Source organism: Lepisosteus platostomus, chromosome 13, assembly GCF_059453375.1.
Source record: "Lepisosteus platostomus isolate fLepPlt1 chromosome 13, fLepPlt1.hap1, whole genome shotgun sequence".
In the NCBI taxonomy this organism is placed as follows: Eukaryota; Metazoa; Chordata; class Actinopteri; order Semionotiformes; family Lepisosteidae; genus Lepisosteus; species Lepisosteus platostomus.
The window spans coordinates 8,738,444-8,757,534 of NC_142623.1; the positions used below are offsets into that span (position 1 = coordinate 8,738,444).

General features: G+C 41.1%; 1 protein-coding gene across 3 annotated transcripts in view; it reads left to right on the top strand.

The window, feature by feature from the left end:
• Positions 1-19,091, top strand: part of qkia (QKI, KH domain containing, RNA binding a) — a 79,562-nt gene that overhangs the window by 18,774 nt on the left and 41,697 nt on the right. For all 3 annotated transcript variants that reach the window (XM_088602997.1, XM_088602998.1, XM_088602999.1), the window contains exon 2: positions 8,398-8,540. In XM_088602997.1, coding sequence (XP_088459123.1) covers positions 8,398-8,540 — 143 coding nt within the window. The remainder of the gene's footprint in view (positions 1-8,397; positions 8,541-19,091) is intronic.

The window sequence follows — 19,091 nt, forward strand, 5'->3', positions numbered from 1 at the left end:
CCTCCCTTTTCCTCTCTGTTCTCAATTCACTCTTTCTGTGCTTTCAGCCCTCCAGAGGAACGCATGGAGGCTGCCTGATTGAAACAGTTTGATAGTCAGTTTTATTTAATGAATTTCTAGGTAAAGATCTGCTGATGGATATGTGTTTGCAAGGATGAAGAAAATTCTTGTGCCCAGTGTCTGCCTAGTTATTGTTTTTGATGCTCTTCTTTTTAAATTAGTTTCAAATGACGTGAACCAGTGGGAGGTGCCCACCCTGCGGTCTGTGTGGTTCCTAAAGCCCCGGTATAGTGGCTGGGACACTTAACACCGTATTGGGCGCTGTCTTTTGGATGAGACATTTAAACCGAGGTCCTGATTCTCATTGGTCATCCCCGCGTCCAGGTCAAATTTCTCCCCTTGGCCTTTACTGTGGCCTCCAAATTGTGCCCATGTGTGATTGGCTTACTCTTGCCCTGTGATGGACTGGCGCCCTGTCCAGGGTGTACCCTGCCTTGCGCTCGTTGCTTGCCCGGTAGGCTCTGGCTTCCCGCGACACCGTATGGTATAAAGTGGGTTTGGCAAATGACATGACATGAGGTGGAAGCACCTCTCAGCTCCACTGAATAAAATGTGGGCTGTGGGTCCTGTTCAGTAGTAAAGCGAAGGATGGCCGTTGTGTTGAATCTGAGGGTAAGGGCGGTGTGGCAGGAAGTGAGCCAGCCTGTCAGGTGAGCCCTCAAACGCTGGAAGAGGCCTCAGGCCTGACTGGACCCGTTAGTAGTCTGGTGCTTGTATCGAGCAGTCTGGCTCAAGAAAGAGTCAGAGGTCTGGCTTCATCATGAAGTAACTCGGCTGAAGGGCGTCTCCTGTAGAAATGACATCATTGTTTTTGGGGTAAACACTAAAAAGAAAGCTAAATTGAGGTTCTAGCGGCACAGATTGCGGAAATCAGCACCTTGTGTAATATAAGACTCCTTTCAGTGTAAATACTGCAAAATGTAGTTTAGCAATTTTAAAGTGAGGAAGAATGAGGTAGTAAACAACTCGACTATGAATGCTGCTGATTTCTGTAGGTGGTTGTATGGTGCCTTTGCATCAAAGGAGAAAAGGGTTGTACGTTCTTAGAAAACCCATAAGATTTCTTTTATTGCAGACGATCACAGTAGATGAAACCAGTAAAATATCTTGGACTAACCCCCAGCTGTGAGCCTCTGACAATTCGGAAAAGCCACCTGACAACTTGTTAAATTTTTCATAAAGGTTGACTGATGTTCCATTTCCTGTACAGACACGTTTAACTGGTATTTCTGTATTATCTCAGAAGTGCATCCCTTCAAAGTAGAAGAACTTGTTCTTATTTGCGGTAAAGCCCCCATCAGGTTTTGCTCTGATTGATTTTAATCTGTGCTTTCCAACATGATAGGTGCATGTGGAGATAGTAAATGTGTTTTAATCATGTTTACTTACATCTCTCTAAAGTACATTCCAAGCGACTACTTCAGCTTCTCTTTAGCTGAAGGGAAAAGGCTCTAAAGGGATTGAAGACTAGTGAGATGGTATTCCTGTTTGCTTAGATCTGTTTAATCTCTGTATGATTCATAAACTCAGGTGGGGTGTATTACCAGCTAATTCCTTTAAAAGACCATTCAGCAAACGTCTTCTAGAAGAAATTAATGCCAGACTATAGCAGCAATTAACAAGTGGTTCTAAAGCTTAGGTTATAGTCTCGCTGCATGATGGCAGTGGAGCATAAACAGTAAAAACAGAGCCACGAACAACTGCCAGAGAATGTTTTTTTCAGGTACGATTTGCCACAAACCCCTTGCTGAACGTCAGGTTTTTGACCTGGAGAACATTTTTTGAGGTCATCTCCATTGTCCTTGGTCCTTGCTGATATAATGTGATTGTGTGACGTACACAGATACAGCAGGAGGTAAAATGAGTCTTAAAGACACGGCATATAAGTTCTGCTTCCTCCTGTGAGTTACTGTGTTAAGCTTGGTGATTATGGCGGTAATGTTGACATCTTCAAACATGACTATTGTAATAATAATGAAGGTGCTTCACTGTATTTATGTGGTGTTTTTTTTAAAAAAGATCTCAAAGAGCAGTTCATGTGTAAAAGTGAATCCACTCCTTATTCTACTGAGGCATGGCAGCTATTCTGTGCCAGCAGCCCCAGTACAGAAATAACCAACTGGAGAAGTGAGATGTTAATCAACCAGTTAAGGGGGAACATTAGGTAGGCCAGATTATGATAGCCCCAGGTGGACTTTAGGTCTTCCATCCCAGTACAGACCAGGCCCAGCCTTGCTCATTAATTTAAGAGATGCAACAAGATCAGGCTGTAGAGTGGTAAAGCTAGTGCTTGTCAAAAGATGGTATTGCAGTGAGTGCTGGACTTTGAATGGTTAGATTGGGGCTTCAAGAGGTTTTTGTTTTGCAGAAAGACTTTGTGTACTAGATTGGTTACCATTTAATGCTTAACGTTTCCTTGCTGATTTGCACTACTAAATCTTTATTTTATTTTCAGTATGTACATTTATGGTGTTAGCATTTAGGCTGTCACAGATTAATGTGCTGATTGAACAAAATATAGTGTTGTACATAAATTAGAGGTTTACACTGGCTGCGGTTCACAGTATGATACTAGCAGGTTTGAGAGTGCTCTGGTATGCAACTATTGATTTGTGTTTTCCACCAGAGGTAATCAGTGAGGAGCTGTTTTGGTAGTGTGGTATGCTACTGTTAAGTATTAAAAGAACGATGTAAAAATGTTAGGCTTAGAGCAACTTAAGCGACAGATTTCTGACTCTGTGCAGGAAAAAGAATAATAATACAATGCACATACAGGGATTCACAGCGGAAATGAGGCTAACAACAAGAGCATCCCTTGAGGCTGGTCTCTTTGACACTGGCAAGAAGTTGTGGCTTGATGTTCTGTGTTGCCTGTCTTTCCCTGTGGTCTGTCTTGTTTAGATATAGAACTAGTCATTGCTCTAGCACATGTGCTGCTGAGCTGTCTCTGCATGTATCACAGCAGCATATTGGATTACTCCTAGGGAAACATCAGATTAGACCCTAAACTCTAATCAGGATTTGTGCTCTCAAAAGAAGCCGAGATTATTTCTAAAAAAATGTTTTTACAAAATTCACCCAACGGCTCACTTTTACCACCTACTGATAATGGGCTTCAAAGTTATTTCCATCGCACTGACAAATGTACTAATGTTTCTATACATGAAACCTGTCTTGCTTTAAAGATAGATCCCTAATAATGTTTTTGATTAATGTAGGTAGGGTTTTTTTTAGAGTAGACGTTGGTTTTGTGTGATGCTTGTGGTTGAGGTAATGGACGATACTCTCAAATTTCCAGATTAAACAAACTTGTTTAGATCTCACCAGGCTTCAGTGAATTTATATGCAACTGCAGTTCTGAAATCTCCAACCTTGGAAAGAGTCTTGGATTTCACATTGAACGGGTATCTGGAAGAATGAAGTGGATGGAGAGCAGCAGCAAGAATGATAGGATATCCTCTAAAGTAAACCGATGGGTTCGAGTAACAATGGGGATAATAAAGTGTTGTTATAAAATATCCTAATTTTGAAATTAAACTTTCAAAAGTAAAGATTCCTCTTCCTAATGTATTATTATTGCGAAAGCAGTGCTGGGCAATTGTAGATTTTTGAGGCACTGCTGAGATCACCATTTCAGTCAGAAGTGGTATTACAAGCTTACTGTTCTATACAGTACCTCACTCCTTTACCTGGCTATCTTCTAGGATCTAAGGTTCACCAGTTTAGTATGGCTTTTGAGGTTTCATGGCTATAGGAACGGTGTACGTTGTATGTCTAATTTGACTGGAGTGCTATTACCTGGAGTTATGTACACTGTTGAGGTTGAGTTAGGAAATGCGTTGGTAGCATTGTCAACCTATCCTCTGAGAAGCACAAAACAAGCTTTCAGCAAAGTGTGAGTTTGCTCTTCAATCACTGAAAGCTGTCATGGGACAGTTTATGCAGTTTTAGAAGTGTGTAATAAAGATCCTTTTTTGTCTAGTCATTAAAATATGTTTTTCCTTAAATCCTTTAGTAGTTTTATGTAGTGCTTGCAAATTCAGAAGGAAATTACTCGGGCCTTTCAGAGTTGATTTGCATATTGAAAAATGAAATTGGGCAGATATGGCACTGCTTACTTCTGTTTCCTCATCTGTTGGAGGCCCTTTTTCTGAGGCCAGCAGATCCGGTGTTCACTGGCTGCACCAGATGGCTGTTCTGTTCTTCTGGAAGTCCTCTCCTCCCGGAACGTCGCCACCGCAGTGCAGAGCCCGAGGCCTTCCTCTGATAGGACTTGGTATCCATCTGGGATCACGTGGAAACGCCTGATGCTCCCTTAAAGACTGGAAATGGATAAGAGTGGCTCTGAATACTGGCATGATCCATGTGGCAGATTGAGGGACACTCCCCTTCTCCGATTTTATGAAAGTAAAAGTAAAACAATGCATTTAGGAAAAGAAGTCAGCTTTTAAAACTCTTTAAAATTAATTCTCTTAAAGGCTCCTCCTCTTCAACACCTCTGAAATCTTAAAACAAGACAAATGGGACCTACACCTTCCCTGAAAAAATAACCCTCTCACTCAAGTGTAAGAAGAAGCAGTGTCAGATTTTAACACTACCATGTTGTACAAATGAGCACAACACTGGGGACCGAAGAGAGATTCAACTCCCACAGACAGTATCTGAGCATCTTCTTATACTGACATTGGAGTCTTTGCTGTATCAAAGTTACATTTAAAGTTACATTTAACTCTTTGCAGTTTGGAGTAAGCCACCCCCTCTCCTGCCTTTTTTGTGTTTCAAAATGATCTCTTATATCAATAACTTGGCAGCTGTTCCTGAAGTCATTGTGTACAGCAGCATGTAGACGCACTACTTTTAGTATCATTCAGCACATCTTGCTCTGTGACAGGCTGGTCTAAAATATTTCTTCCCGAAAAGCTCCATATCCCAGAGTCCTTTGTATACCATAGGAGAGTAACATAGCGACAGATGCTGCTAATTTATTTCTGAACGTGCGTTTCTATTAGCGGGTGCTTGAGTAATAAATTGGGAGCATTACAGCTTATTGCTGCAGTACAGTGGGGTGTCGAAGCAACAGCCTCTATATCATTCTATTCAAATTGCACATTTTAATTGCACATAAATATCACTTACCAACGTAGCTGTTTCCTAATATCTACGTTGGTGGTGGGGTGGAGTTGGGAAAAGCAGGATATATAGTTGGTTGACTCGGGGTTTGCCCACCCTGTATCGCCGTTTCCATTTTTTTTTCTTATTTGCTTGACTGATTTTAACGCATTATAAGCAATTTCGGCCTTGAAAGCTACATTTGCCGGGGAGGACAAAGACAAATGATTTGAAAGCGAGAGAAGCGGGGGCTAATTTTTTGGTAAGCCAAGCATTTAAAAAGACTTGCTGCAAGCTTGCAAGCTTAAATTAGAGGTTGTCATGTGCTACGTGCCTCCGTGGATTGTCTTGAGTGGCCATTTTATGCTTATGTGGCATTTCAGTGGGTGGGGAAATAAAAGCCAGACCTTTCCAGGGAAAGGCTCTTAGATGAGTGATCATTTGTAAACGAAGACTGCACTTCTGCCAGTAGTTAGCAGTCGAGCAAATGGTGCTGTCCTCTGGAACGTACCTGAAGAAAAACTCCAAATCTCTGTTCTGAACCTTTCTTAGCTGAAGACCAGGAAATTGCCGTTTGTGATGCTGGAGAAAGTTGTAGCTTCTCAACCCCATTATGTCTGATCTCTCCAGACATGTTCCTGCTCACTTTGGGGAGGAACATGGTTTCACACTGACTGCAAAACGTGAAGCTGTCGTCTCTTGCCATTAAGTTAGAGGATAGGCTCTAGCACTGGTGCTATAAAGCAGGGTTTCCTAATTCTGGTACTGAGGACCCACACACACACCCTGTTTTTTTTGTTCCAAAAAAGCACCCAAAATGAACGCTTGAAAGACCTATAATAGGTTTAATTTGAACTCTTTGTTTTTAGTTCCTAATCATGTAGGTGGTTGCCTTTTAAACGATTGCTTTTCTTAGTAACTTTTAATCTCCAGCCTTGTGAGTAGAGCAAAACTAGCAAAGGTTCTGACCAAGTAAGTTGTAGGATCAGTTAAGGACTCATTGAAGTAAAGGGGTGAACTGCAGGGAAGACCAGTAGGTGTGTGTTCCCAGGATCAGGATTGGGAACCCCTGACAGGACCATTGTAGGAGATGTGTAGCAAAGTTCAGTCTCCTGATCTGTACCGAATTTAGAACAATCGGTAAGAAACAGTCATTGTTTTATGTGGAAACTTCATCTGAGCCAGTCAGTCATTGCCTTTGTGTTTAACCTTTTAAAACTGGGTAAATGCACATTCATTTTTACAGACGTGTATTGGCTTTGAAGATTTCCAGATGGCAGCACCGCACATGACTCGGAGACAGCAGACGCACTCAGATTATATCAGATTAAAATCAAATACAAGCAGTCCAGCCAGATCTGAAATGTAATAGTCCTGTATCTATTTAAACTGTAGCCTATACAAAAAATAATTTAGTGGGTCATGGCTGCCACACAAAAAATCTGAGATGCCTTTAGCTCATCGTATCCCTTGCTGCAGCCAAGCGATGACTTCACTTGTTCCTCCAGAGGTGTTCTTGTAGAGTCCCCTGGTGGTGGCTATTGCATGAGAAACCAGGACTTTTCTTCATCGTGGATGAATATACTGAGGAGCATGGCTGTATTTCTATTCCGATGTAGGGGCAGCCATTTGTTACACTCCTGGCATGCATAGGTCTTTGTTCCAACTCTGTCAGGTGTTGTTCACCCATTGTGCTAGCCCCTATTGTTTTCACCACTGCTCCTATCCATCTGTTTCGCAGATGTGCCTCCATTATGAATTGGTATCAATCATTGGGATAAATCGCTTGCTGTGGATTCAGAGAAGACTGCAACAGGCAGTGTGACACGTCACTTTGGCTTGGGAGATGCTAATGATTCACTGCCATATCCCCTTCCAGTAATTCTCACATGAGGAATACCCTGGCAGAAATATGCTCATGCGTTCCATTGTTTTTTTTTTTTAGATGGGGAGGGTTTATGATGAAGTGGGGGGAGTGCAGACCTTGTGTTCGGATAGGACTTCTAAGTTAGATTGGAGCTCTACACCCTGAAAGTGTGTCTTGGCCACTGATGTTTCAAGTTTTGTCTGTCATAACATTTGCAATCCTCCTGTGTCTGTTGGAGGGATATTGCTTTGGCAATACTTTCTAGGGTTTTGTTATGTTTTGACTGTTAGCTCCTTGCAAAATGTTCATACTCTTTTCAGACATGACAGGAATGTCTTTTTTTTAAAGATAAGCTGCTTTATGACTGTAATCACCATTTTCCAATATGTTTGACCCTGATGTTTGAACAGAAGTAGTTTAAGCCTAGTGCAGTGTGTTATAGTTGGAAGTATGACTAGTGTCTGTACATGAGGCTTTAATCAGAGTGTTACGCCAGACATCTGCTCTCATCTGTGCACTGCATGGGCTGCCTGTGACTAAAGGAAGGCCTTGTCTTGTTGCTGCGATGAACTCATGCTTCAGATATTTGGCGAAACAGAGTGTGTAGCCTATGTTGCTCGAAATGTCTCATTCTGTTCCCCACGCATGTCAGCAAGCTGTACAATTGTGGCCGTTTGTTTTATCTGACAGCGTGATCAGAGTTGGAGGCATTTTTCACCGTGAAAGATTGCTTCTTTCTCTCCCCCCCCAGCTCCTGAAAGGGACGATTTAAGTAGACAAGTATCTTGGGATTTGGCGAGAGCTGAGTTTTTTTTAACTCTTTGCTTACAAAATGTTTTTATCCCCAATTTCACGATCTTCGCACACTTATAAGGTAGTGGATGGGTATGTTCAGAGTATACAGCATATGTTTAACCTGGCCGCCTTGTTGTATATTGTGATCAGGGAGCTCTTGGTTAAGACACTGGAAGTGACAGTTTTTGGTCTCCCGTTTTTTCACTACATAAAACCACAGTGTCAGCTGCTGTTACATACTCATAAAGGCCATGACTGATTCCAAGATCATTTTCTGTCCTCTTGAAGCACTTCTGATGGTGAAGGTCTTTTAAATGCAGTAACTCTCTTAAGCAGTACCCTGGGTATTGAAATGGCAAGCAAAGCTCTATGGTCATTAGATTCTCATTAAAATAAAAGTTGGAAGATGTGGCAGTGAAATGTTGACCTAACATTGGTTTACTGAACGTTTCCATATCTGTTTTCAGTAAAATGGTAAAAACTCTAGTCACAGTTGTGGGAATATCAGAATGTTTTCAGCTCTCGCAGTGTTTTTATTAACCAGGACTTTTCATTCTTTCTTTCAGAAATCAACAGAGTACGGAAAGACATGTACAATGACACAGTCAATGGCCTCATAGAAAAGCACCCTTTGGAATTACCAGAGGCAGTCGGGCCCATCGTACACCTACAAGAAAAACTCTTTGTGCCTGTCAAAGAATATCCAGATGTAAGTACCTGATCATGCCTGCCCCTTTTGAACTGACACAGTGTTACCTGGTCCTACTTTGCTTATTTATTAATCCCTGTTAAATTGTATGGTAGAAACAATAACATTTTCCACTCTGGGAAGGTGGCTGAGACCAAGCAGGCTTTAATCTAAAACATTCCTGAAGTACTGTGAATGCTGAACTATTCTAACAAAATTTCAAATTTTATTGCTACCTGCAAGGCACCAGAAAGTCTGAAACCGAAAATATAGCGAACGAGACACACACAAAGTATTCTTGACCTTTAATCTAAGACACTGCTTCACTGAGCTTCAGAGCTATGAACTTTCTTCTCATTTTCACTGTAAATCTATATTCACCGACTTTCAAATGCTGGAGCTAGATACCGGTGAAATTGTAGAGCATAAATGCTATATAGAAAGTGGAGGAAAATTGTTTCCCCTTCAAAAAAATCTGAACTGCTCCTTCCCACCCAACAGTCGGGATCTTTTATTTTTAATCAGGCCCAGCACGGCCTTGCACGCTTTAATCTGATTTGCGCTGAAGTAGTCAGTCTTCTCTCCCATCTTCTAAGCGTCCCAATGTCCTGTGTGGTCAAAGTGGAAGAATATCCATGTCGCGTTTACAGGGGAAACATTTCTCTTTCTAATCTGTCCATTGGAAGCAGGGCAGCTAGATATTGGACTAGTCAAGCATGAAATGCATTTTCCCCTTGACAGGCTTGATAAAGGGCTCCATGCTGGCTCCCAGTACCCCCTCCCTTCCTGTTACGCAGCAAGGGCCATGGGTACCAGGAAGAAATGCTTAGCTCTGGTCTGTCTGGACAGAGGGCAGTTCCTCACCACCGTTTGAGGCCGAGATAAAGATTAATATTTGTGTGGTGCTAAAGTTGCATTTTGTTTTTATTTCAACTCCACCTTTTAATTTCTTTCGTGGGGTTGTGCTCTGCATCCTCCATGATGACTCGTTGGTTGTTGCTCGTTTGAAGAGAAGCAGTAAAAACACTTGGGACATAGCAGGTACTCACTGGGGGACAGTGTCCTGGTGTGAACTCTCAGCTGCTCACATAAACCTCTCCAGTACAGCTCAGTAAGGGGTTGTGAAGGTGTAAATTAAGCCTTTCTTTTTTAAAAGTCATTTGCATTCCCTGGTGGATCTAGAGAGTCATGGTGGTATGTGCTTGTACTTAATAATAGTGTTTTAATTGAGGGGTCGTTGTGCATGACCTTGAGCATCTAAGTGATGCTAAACTAGGCCCGTATTGTATACTTCCTAGAGGAAGTTCAGTTACCAGATGAATGTCTAAATACTTACTGATTGTGAATATGAAAAGATAGATTTGCTGTGACAGATCTTAGTACAGTATAAGAAATGCATAATTTTAAAGATTAATGATAGTCAATCATGTGATTTGCCTAAGCTGTGGGTGCAACACTAGTATTGTGGAACAGGAGTTCCCCTGTCCTTGGCCTGGAGAACCACACATCTCCTGATTTTCACTTCAGCTGAGCTTAACTTGGGGATTTAAAAGCCTGACATTTTTTTTTACTTATGAAATTGAATAGTTAAAACACCACCTCCAGCATACTTGCATCTCAAGCCCATTAAGGGTTTAATTGTATAACTGGAAACTCAGCTGGAATATAGACCAGCAGACATTTGGACCTCCAGGACCAGGATTGTGAATTCCTAGTGCAGAAGACTGACGCAAGATGCCATATCTGAAAATAAATTCATACAAGTTCTTCTTTTAATCTTGACCCAGATTGGGAAATTCATTCAATAATTGCTGATAATTAAATTTGTATAATGCTTCTGTCCTACCTTATTAATTTAACAGCTCTCTTAATGGGCACTTCAAATGCCAGGGCTTTTGGTGCTAGCTTAAAATCTGTAACTGTTGAGATTTCAAAGTGCTCCTTATATTCATGACTGTACTGTTGAAGATCTGCAATATTAGGTCTCTTAGCTCTCTGAATGATCTTAACAGGCTCATTAGAAGCTGTACTAAAATATAAACAGGCGACTTTTTTATGCTGTTTTGTTACTCCAACACTTGATGTTTTGTTTATAAATTGGCTGCTGTCAGCAGAGTATTTGGCTTTCTCTGACTTTACCTTAAATATGCGCCAATGATATTGTTCTTATTTATTGCTGAGCACAGAGCTACTGTTCCCTGTTAATAACATGAAAAAGACATCTGGTCAGGGACAAAGTGAAGGCTACTGTACATTTCTCTCATCACTCCCAAGCCTGAATGCCTGTTTTTCTAATGCTGGGCATGGTGGATTACAGAATTTATTCTGTATGGGAGATCTGCAGTTTATTTCTCATTGATCGCAGTGTCTCTCGTTTCTTGTTTGAAAGTAAAACAAAACCCCCAGCCAATCAAGAAGTTTCTCAAGTTTCCATGGGGGAAAATGTGGTTAAGGCCAGCCGGTTTAATTGTTCTTGTGCAAGCAAGACTTTTGAAACTTTCTTCCCCTACAATCGCAGGCATAAGTATTGGCACCCTCCATCTCTGATTTCCCCAGATTTATGAGGTGTTTGCTGAGCCATGCTTCTCTGACAGTGGCACGTCTTTGTAATTTATCGAGCGCGTGTTCATCTAAGCCAGTGATAATTAAGATTTCAAGTGAACTAATTTGAAAGACAGGGTTTGAATACATATTTTGAAATCTCCATCCACTTAGAGCCTATGGACTTACATACATTAACACATTCGTTATATACAGTCACAGCAATATTTCATAAAGCAAAATACTAATCTAAGAGAGCACTAGAGAGACATGTTCTACTGAGAATTATTTTTTTACACTGCAGTTCCAATACCAAATGTGTTATTGGCCCTGGAGGAAAAGTTTGCTCATGTCTCACCACCCTGTATAATCCTTAAAAAGCTCGGCTGCTGATCTTGTAGTTCTCGAGACTGATTGCTTTACCCATTATTGACAAGGTGCTGCAGTTCTGTTGCAGTAGTGTTTTTGTCATAGGCTTTGAGGGAGGGGGGTTTCGGCAGTCTGTCAGCAAGGACATGGCTGACAGAGTTAATTTTACACTCAGAATTAGGATTGTGATTTCTTTCCCATATCCAGGGAAATCACAAAGGTTTCCTTACTGAAGGGAGAATGTTTTATGCGATAAGGTTATGTGTTTTTATTCCCTGCTGGTTTTTTAGGTTTCTGACACATCTTCAGAGGCCTCTGATACTTGACAGTGCTGCGTGGCGTGTTTGAGGCTGTGCAAGCCGGTGACTGCTTTCCAAGTGCGCATACTGAGCTTTCAACATCAGCACCCTGCCAGCGATTGCTTCACTCCAGCAGCTCTATTGAATCCTTTCCCCCCGAATGTTCGTTCCGAGACCAAATAATTAGATTGTTTTTGTTGTCGCTGGATTAAAGATTGGCACAGTGTGCCAGCTAGAAAAAATAACACATTTTGCAAGATGCTGCTTATAATTTCCCCGAATACGAAATCTGTAACGCTAGTAGGAGACTCCGGAAGATGTTGAAAGTTTGACATTACATGCATTTTCCAAGCCCCAGAGGGAGAAGAAATATGGAACTGCTCATCAACATCAGTTTATATTCGCAGACTTTTCAGTGACCGTTAAATCTATCTCTTTAGATCTTAATAGGAACATATTGCATCTGTTTTATTTCTGATTTGTTATTTTATGATTTGTCGCTTCCTAGATCTCAGTGATTTTGTATTGTACTTTCACAGCTCTGCCAATTCCAAGAAAAGGCTTCTGAAAAAGATTCTCTAGGCTGAAGCGTAAGAATCCTTTCTGGCTTGAGCACTTCTTTCTGTGCTGAAGCGATGAAATCGGATACACTGTGGAAAACCAATGAAATGGCTGGAAAAAGAAAGGCAGATGATGAAGGCTAACCTTTTCCTTTTGAAGGAAAATGTTTTGCAGTTCTGTATTGTGTATGTCATTTGCAGTTACTTTTCGATGGAAGGAGGAGAAAAAAACGGGGGGGAAAAAAAGCCTGTTAGCAGTGAGATCTGATTAGTGTTTTATTTTCAAATGCCTTTACTGGCTTGTAAAAGCCCATTTTTCTTCCCTCAACCAGCTGTTCAAAAACGAGTTTGCGATAAAGACAAACAGCTGCCTGAGTCACTAGAGCTTTTGTTAAATAAGGCCTTGAGTCCTAATCTAGCTCCTTCAGGCTAATAAGCGAAGCAGAGCTTGTGCGCAAAGGTCCTTAGTAGATGTGTTGTGCTAAGTCTTAAGGGAGATTAATACAGATGCTTTGAAGAGAACTGGCAACAAACCACTTACAGGAAGAAACTTTATGGGGTTATAAAAAGAACTGATATATTGCTTGGTAACACAAATTCTTGTTCGAGCACCCACTTGGAATTTAGTATTTTTCTTTGTGAAAATCGATCTATACAGTTCAGCAAAAGCAGTCCGTCATCAAAAAGCAAACAGTCTGCAATGAAACTTTTTTAAAACGCTGTGATTTGTGGATCGGGCACGAGCTTTGCAATTGGGGGTTTGTCTCAGCCCTGTAATGAGTAAATGGAAGCTGTTAGCCGCCTCCGGTGTCCATGGGTTTTGGTAATTGCCTGTGTTCTCGAAATCTGGCCCCTCTTTCTTTGCCTCGAAGTCTGCAACTCTTATGGCGAATAGATTACTGGCAGGGTAATAGGCTCATGTCAGCCAGCACAAAGGGCTCATTATCGAAACTGACCGCAGCCGAGCTCCTCCGAAGTTCACTCTGCTCCTGGACTCGTTTCCCCCATGAATCTGAAGGTCGCCACAGCTTCTTACAGCTGCCTGCTGCAGCTATTGTTGAAAAGCAGATCTTTCAATTGAGAGAGTGTGCGGGTTAACAGAAGAATCCACTCGTTAGGCTTGCTACCATGTCGGTATTCCTTCTGTTGGGGTAGATGCATCTGTTTGATTCATGCCAGCCATTCCCTGTCTTAATTTGCGGGTTATTACAGCAACTTTTGAAGCGGAATGACTTCAATTGAGCATCACAAATGACTTCCAGGTTTTCAAACAGCAACCTGATTCATCAAAATTTAGTTGCCACATGTAAGGCATTGGGGGATATTTATAGAGCGTTTTTTATTTTATATTTTCTTTTCCAGTCTTGTATGTAACAACTGCATTCATAACATGTTGTTAAAATATTTTTTTTTTCAAAAACGACACCAAACAATCCTGCTTTTGTCATTCAAGATGCAGACGCAAATTGTCAGCTTTCTATTTTGCAAGAAGCTCAGGACAGAGCAAGCATGTTAGAAAAGACTATTTGCAACTTAAACCACTGAGCTTTTTTTAAGTTTATATTTGTCTTTCTTGTTACTGTTTCTCCACTGACCTTGATAAGCCTTTAAACTGGTTGACAAGCAGATGGAAAAATCATACTCTTCTTTACATGCTTGGTAGACTCATGCAATTCCAATTTCCTTTTTTACAGATGCAGGAAATTGAAATTAAAGAACGTGAAGTAACTTTTAATTGGGCTCTTTGGGGTAGGAAATTTCAGCCTACTTGCCTGCCTCCACTTCAACATAGTAACACTTTTAGGGGCTTTTTGTAGATAATTGCTTGTTAGCTGTAGTGTGTGGTTTTTTCTGCTTTCTGTATGAATACCAGTGCCACAGAATGAGCTGGAAAAAGGCCAGTTTTATGACTAGTATCTAAGTTGCATCAAAGATTCCAGGATGACTTAAAATAACAAGACTGAATTTTCTGAATTCTGAGTGCTTTGTTGTAGATAGCTATTGTTGCATTTAAAATAAGATGAAAGGACTTCAAATAAGCGTTCCTCACTGGATAGACTAAAAGTGCATACTTATTTTTTATATATTGGTAGATACAGCCTACATTTGGAATTCTATTTAACATTTATCATACTCTGACTAGGATTTTTAGCAGTCAAAAAGATGGACCTGAGAAAAATCAGGTAGCTGTAAACTTGGAAGCATCTTGAACCTATTTCATGATGGCCTGCAGTGTATTTTACTGCTGTACCAGAGGAGATTTCTATTTCTGAATCTGTTGATACTTTGGTAGGAAACATTGAAAGCATCCTTTTGTTTCCAACTTTAATTGGGGTTTGGTTGACCCAATAACCTTGTGGATCCTTATAGAGTATGCTGGATTGTGCAGTAAATTGACTTTGTTGAAGAAGGAAAACTTTATGGGACAGAGTAATGGTATGTTGGGTTACAAATAATGGCTTACTGGCCCTCACTGTTCAGACTAAAAATAGTACACGTTTGCTACAGTTTGCTGAGTAGTAGGCCTGTATACGTAATGAAGACCTATTTTTTACTCCTGCTCCATATCGGTAGCCAAGCAGGAGTTTGGATTATACACAGGCCTTCAGAGACATGAATTCCAATAACTATTCCACCATGACTCAGTACTTCCTTACTACAACCAGGTTAGCTTGTCACGAATACCAACCATATTACCTTTCCAGTTTCTGTAATACTGTTAAAAACAGGATAGATACATTTTCTTTCTCTCTTTTCAAGGCTCAGGCCCAGGTTTCTAGCCAGAAGGTGTTTATCAGTGGTGATCAAAGTACTTTCTAGGTGTTGGTATAATCTGTCTGAATGATAGGCTTTGGAGCAACAGTACGAAATGTAGCCGTTAAATTGAGAATCCATCTGAAGTGATTGCTAGTATTGTCTTACGCTGTTTGTCACGGATCTTTAATACAAAAATCATTTATAATCTTCCCTGCATTCAGTGCTTGAATGCCAAGGGTGAACTCTTCTAAGCTTAGTTCACCCTTATCTCTGCCACAGACTATGGAGTTTTTATTTATAATGAACATTATTCATTCCTGCTCAGCCTTGTTTTCTGTACTGAAATGCCTTTGGTCTGTGTTGCCACAGCTTTTTGTAATGCCTATATCACCTGCAACTGTCGGGGCTTACACGGACAGCATTGCACTTGTCTGAAACCTTTAATGCCATTTCTGTGCACACGATGAATTGCAGTATGCTTAATCTCTATAGCGCATTAGCCTTTGTCAGATGTTGCCAAAATCAGCTTTTTTGAGCTGTGTTCTGAAAGAGAATTGTACATTAGCAGTAAGTGGCAGTTTTCCGTGTAACAACACGTATAAAATGCAATGGTGCCTTTTATCTATTCCCATTTATTTATCTGTAACATGCATCCATCCATTTTCGAACCACTTCATCCGATTCAGGGTGGCGGAGGAGCCAGAGCCTGTCCTGGCAAGTAGCAGGCGCGAGGCAGGGTATAGCCTGGGTGAGATACAATTCCCCCTCAGGGCAGACACACAAACATGCAAACAGTTGCACCAGGGCATTACTCTAAGCATCTAATAAGGTAAAATATTTTCCCTATAAATTGTAGATTACAGGGAAATTATAGATTATTTCTTGCTGATGAGGACATATCACACTGTGCTTGAAACCTTCAAGTATCCATTTTCTAACTGCTGCTTCCAGTTCAAGGTTGAAGGCCAGCCAGAGCCTATTCCAGCAAGCAACGCGTGCAAGGCAGGCTACACCCTGGTCAGGACATCAGTCCAGCACAGAGCCAACACAGACGCATACACACTCACACCAGGGCCAATTTTTCCAGTTTAATGTATGTATCCAGTATGTCTTTGGACTGGGAGGACATGGGAGAACCTGGAGAAAGCCCACATGGAACATGGGGAGAACATACAGATTTGGCCCAGATACTACCCAGGTCTGGAATTGAACCCTGGGGCCCCAACACTGCGAGGCTACAATGCTGAACACTGCTCTACCATGCAACCCTTATAACATTACAATAAAGGGAAAAATAATATGATTCTGTGTACCCAGTTGTTATCTTGCTTGGTTGGTTATTGTCCATGTTCTGGGGTGAGTGCTTAATTTGTGGGGTTTACTTCAGTCCACCACACACAGAATGGAAAAACTTAGATGTGAACGTTGATTATTTCAGAACAACTGTCATGCTCTTTCAACAAAATCTTCAGCCCCCCGTCCAGTGGATTAATGTAGAATGTCGGCTTTATGCGAGATGGTCAAAAGGCAGCTGTCACTCTGTGACGGCTGTATCTCTTTCCTAATGCTCTATTGATCAGTGTTAATCAAGTTCGAACACAAACCCATCTGGAATGCCTTTTCTTTGTTCGCCTTCTGCAAAGAATTGTTTCTTGTTCCTTGACCGGATTTCCGCCAGAGCCTCCGATTCCAACCTTCGTGCTTCTGCATTCCTTCGATGCAGTCCTCTTTCGTTCCGGATGGCCTAGATCATTTTCAATTCCAATAGCTATAAAAAACGGATCTATGCTGTGCAAACCACTAAACCTAATTAAAATTACACAGGAGAAATGAACTATGAAGGCAGTGCATTTAAAAGGGCCTGTTTACTGTGTTTGTTTCATTAAGTGTGCTAGTGCTCAAATTCTCCAGTGCTCCAAACTGGAGGCCGTGATTAAACGCAGTGGCTGAAGGGGGGCTGTCAGCTTCGCTGATCGCCTTTCCCGAACAGATTTAATTACAAATCCCTGAACTGAAGGCCCCGGCACACGCACTTTGTCCAGATCTTGGAATTTCTTTCATGTACCATTCTGCCAGCAAGGTCATTACCACAGCTTTTCCTGGAATCGTTTCCCAGTAGCACGAGTCTTGAATTATGATGGTATAATAGTTAAACCGTTTTACCCTTGTTTCATGAAATAATTCTGTTCCTTAGTAATATATATTTTATTAATTTGTATTTGTCATAAACTTTCTTAAAACCTTTGTCATAACCATTCTTTATTTTGTATTGATTTATTTATTTAGTTTAGGACAGCGGATAACAGCCTATCATTTTACTGCTCTACATTTGCTTCTGGTCACCTGAACTCCTGGTGTGCATTGTGCATACACTGTTCTTTGTGTCTGTGTGCTGCAGGACATTAATAGTTATAGAGGTTATTCATGATGTAGAATTATGCAGAATGGTACTTAAAAAATGAATGTGTACGACTCCAAAGTGATCAGCTGTTATTATTGTAGGTTAAGCATAGTGTGCATTTTCTGATCGGGGATGACTTATTTTTCTTTTATTTAGACTGGGGTCATATTATGTAGCCTTGATTTATAAGAATTGCTCAATGTATTTTCTTCCCTCTATTATCCGTGGCCAGGGAAATCAGTCTTTCCCTTTTAATTGTGGTATTCGGTGTAACCTCCCCTCTCTGCCTCGCGTGACTTAATGTAAAAGCCCCGTGGTGCTCACTGCAAGATGTAGGGGTCATGGGATATTATCATAACTAGACGGTGTGAGTGGTGTACGACTTGACGAGGTTAATTGGTACCGGTATTGAATGGTGTACAATCTGCTTGCACACAACTTTATTTGGGCAGAGCTGAACAAAAAAAATTAATTGAATGATGTGGCAGCAATATTGAATTCTACAGAGAAGAATTGATAAGAAACTCCAAATAGTCTTATGGAAAATTGGAGAGACAGGGCTGATGGGAAGGCAGCCGTAGTAGGATGGTTTCCTGGGTGAGGGCTCTTCTCTGTGGAGCCTCAAGTGGGTAAGAAGTCTCTGGCTCAGGCGATCCTTCCTGCTGGAGGCCAATGGACAGGAAGGCTGGGGCAAGAGGTGGCAAAATTAGGACATCTCCTGGGATTCCGGAAAACTTTGCCCCATCCTAGTTTATCCATTTGGCTTTCTTTCACAAGACGCAGGTGAGATTGAGAGAGGGAGAGCAAGAGCGCTTGTTTTAAATAGCTGTGCTCTTTTGAGACCTAAACTTGTGGCTTTTTTTGCACTTTGGTTGTGGTTTTCGGCAGAACGGTGCTGTGAGATACGTATAGATTTGGAAGAAAACTTCAGCTAGTTATTGATTTTACCTTTTTACAGGGTCATTTTAACCACCTGTGTATTTATTTCCCCTTATTTTATGGGCATCACCCGGTCGTACCAGCAAATAAACACCTTCCTATTTCCCCCGTCAAGCTTCTGTGTGTGGCTCATAGCTCCTGCTGAGAAGTAGAATCCACCCATTTGAGCTTGCTTTCACAAATTCTTCTGTGGGAGCCAAGCTGAGTCTGTGGAGACTGAGTTCTGCATAGTTCTCTTTTTCTCTCTTTTAATGTGAAATACTGTCGCAGTTGGAACTTGTTGCTCAATTGCTGATGTGACTTCACTCTCGGAGGTGGGGGGGGCGATATTTAAGGAAGGAAGTGCCTGATGTTTAAAAATACTTACCATCACAACCAACTTCTGGTTTTAGAATGTAATCAAAATAATTTAGTCAAATTCATTCTGATTTTGAAGGTATGCTTTAAGTAAGACATTCTAAATTTGTTTACACTGTTGGTGGGGAAAAAAAGTCTTCCAGGCACCCGCACGTGACCTTAGCGGTGACAGATTAAAGATTAGATAAATCTTTTCTTTCTGCATTCTCCTGAGGTCAGTCCAGTGTAACAGCTACTTTTTTGTTCATCTCCATAACTGGAAGTCCATAAACCAAGTTACAACGGTGTTGTGCACTACAGTTACCAAGAAGCTGTAAAAAAGCATGTTTAGTGCATTATGAGTTTGAAA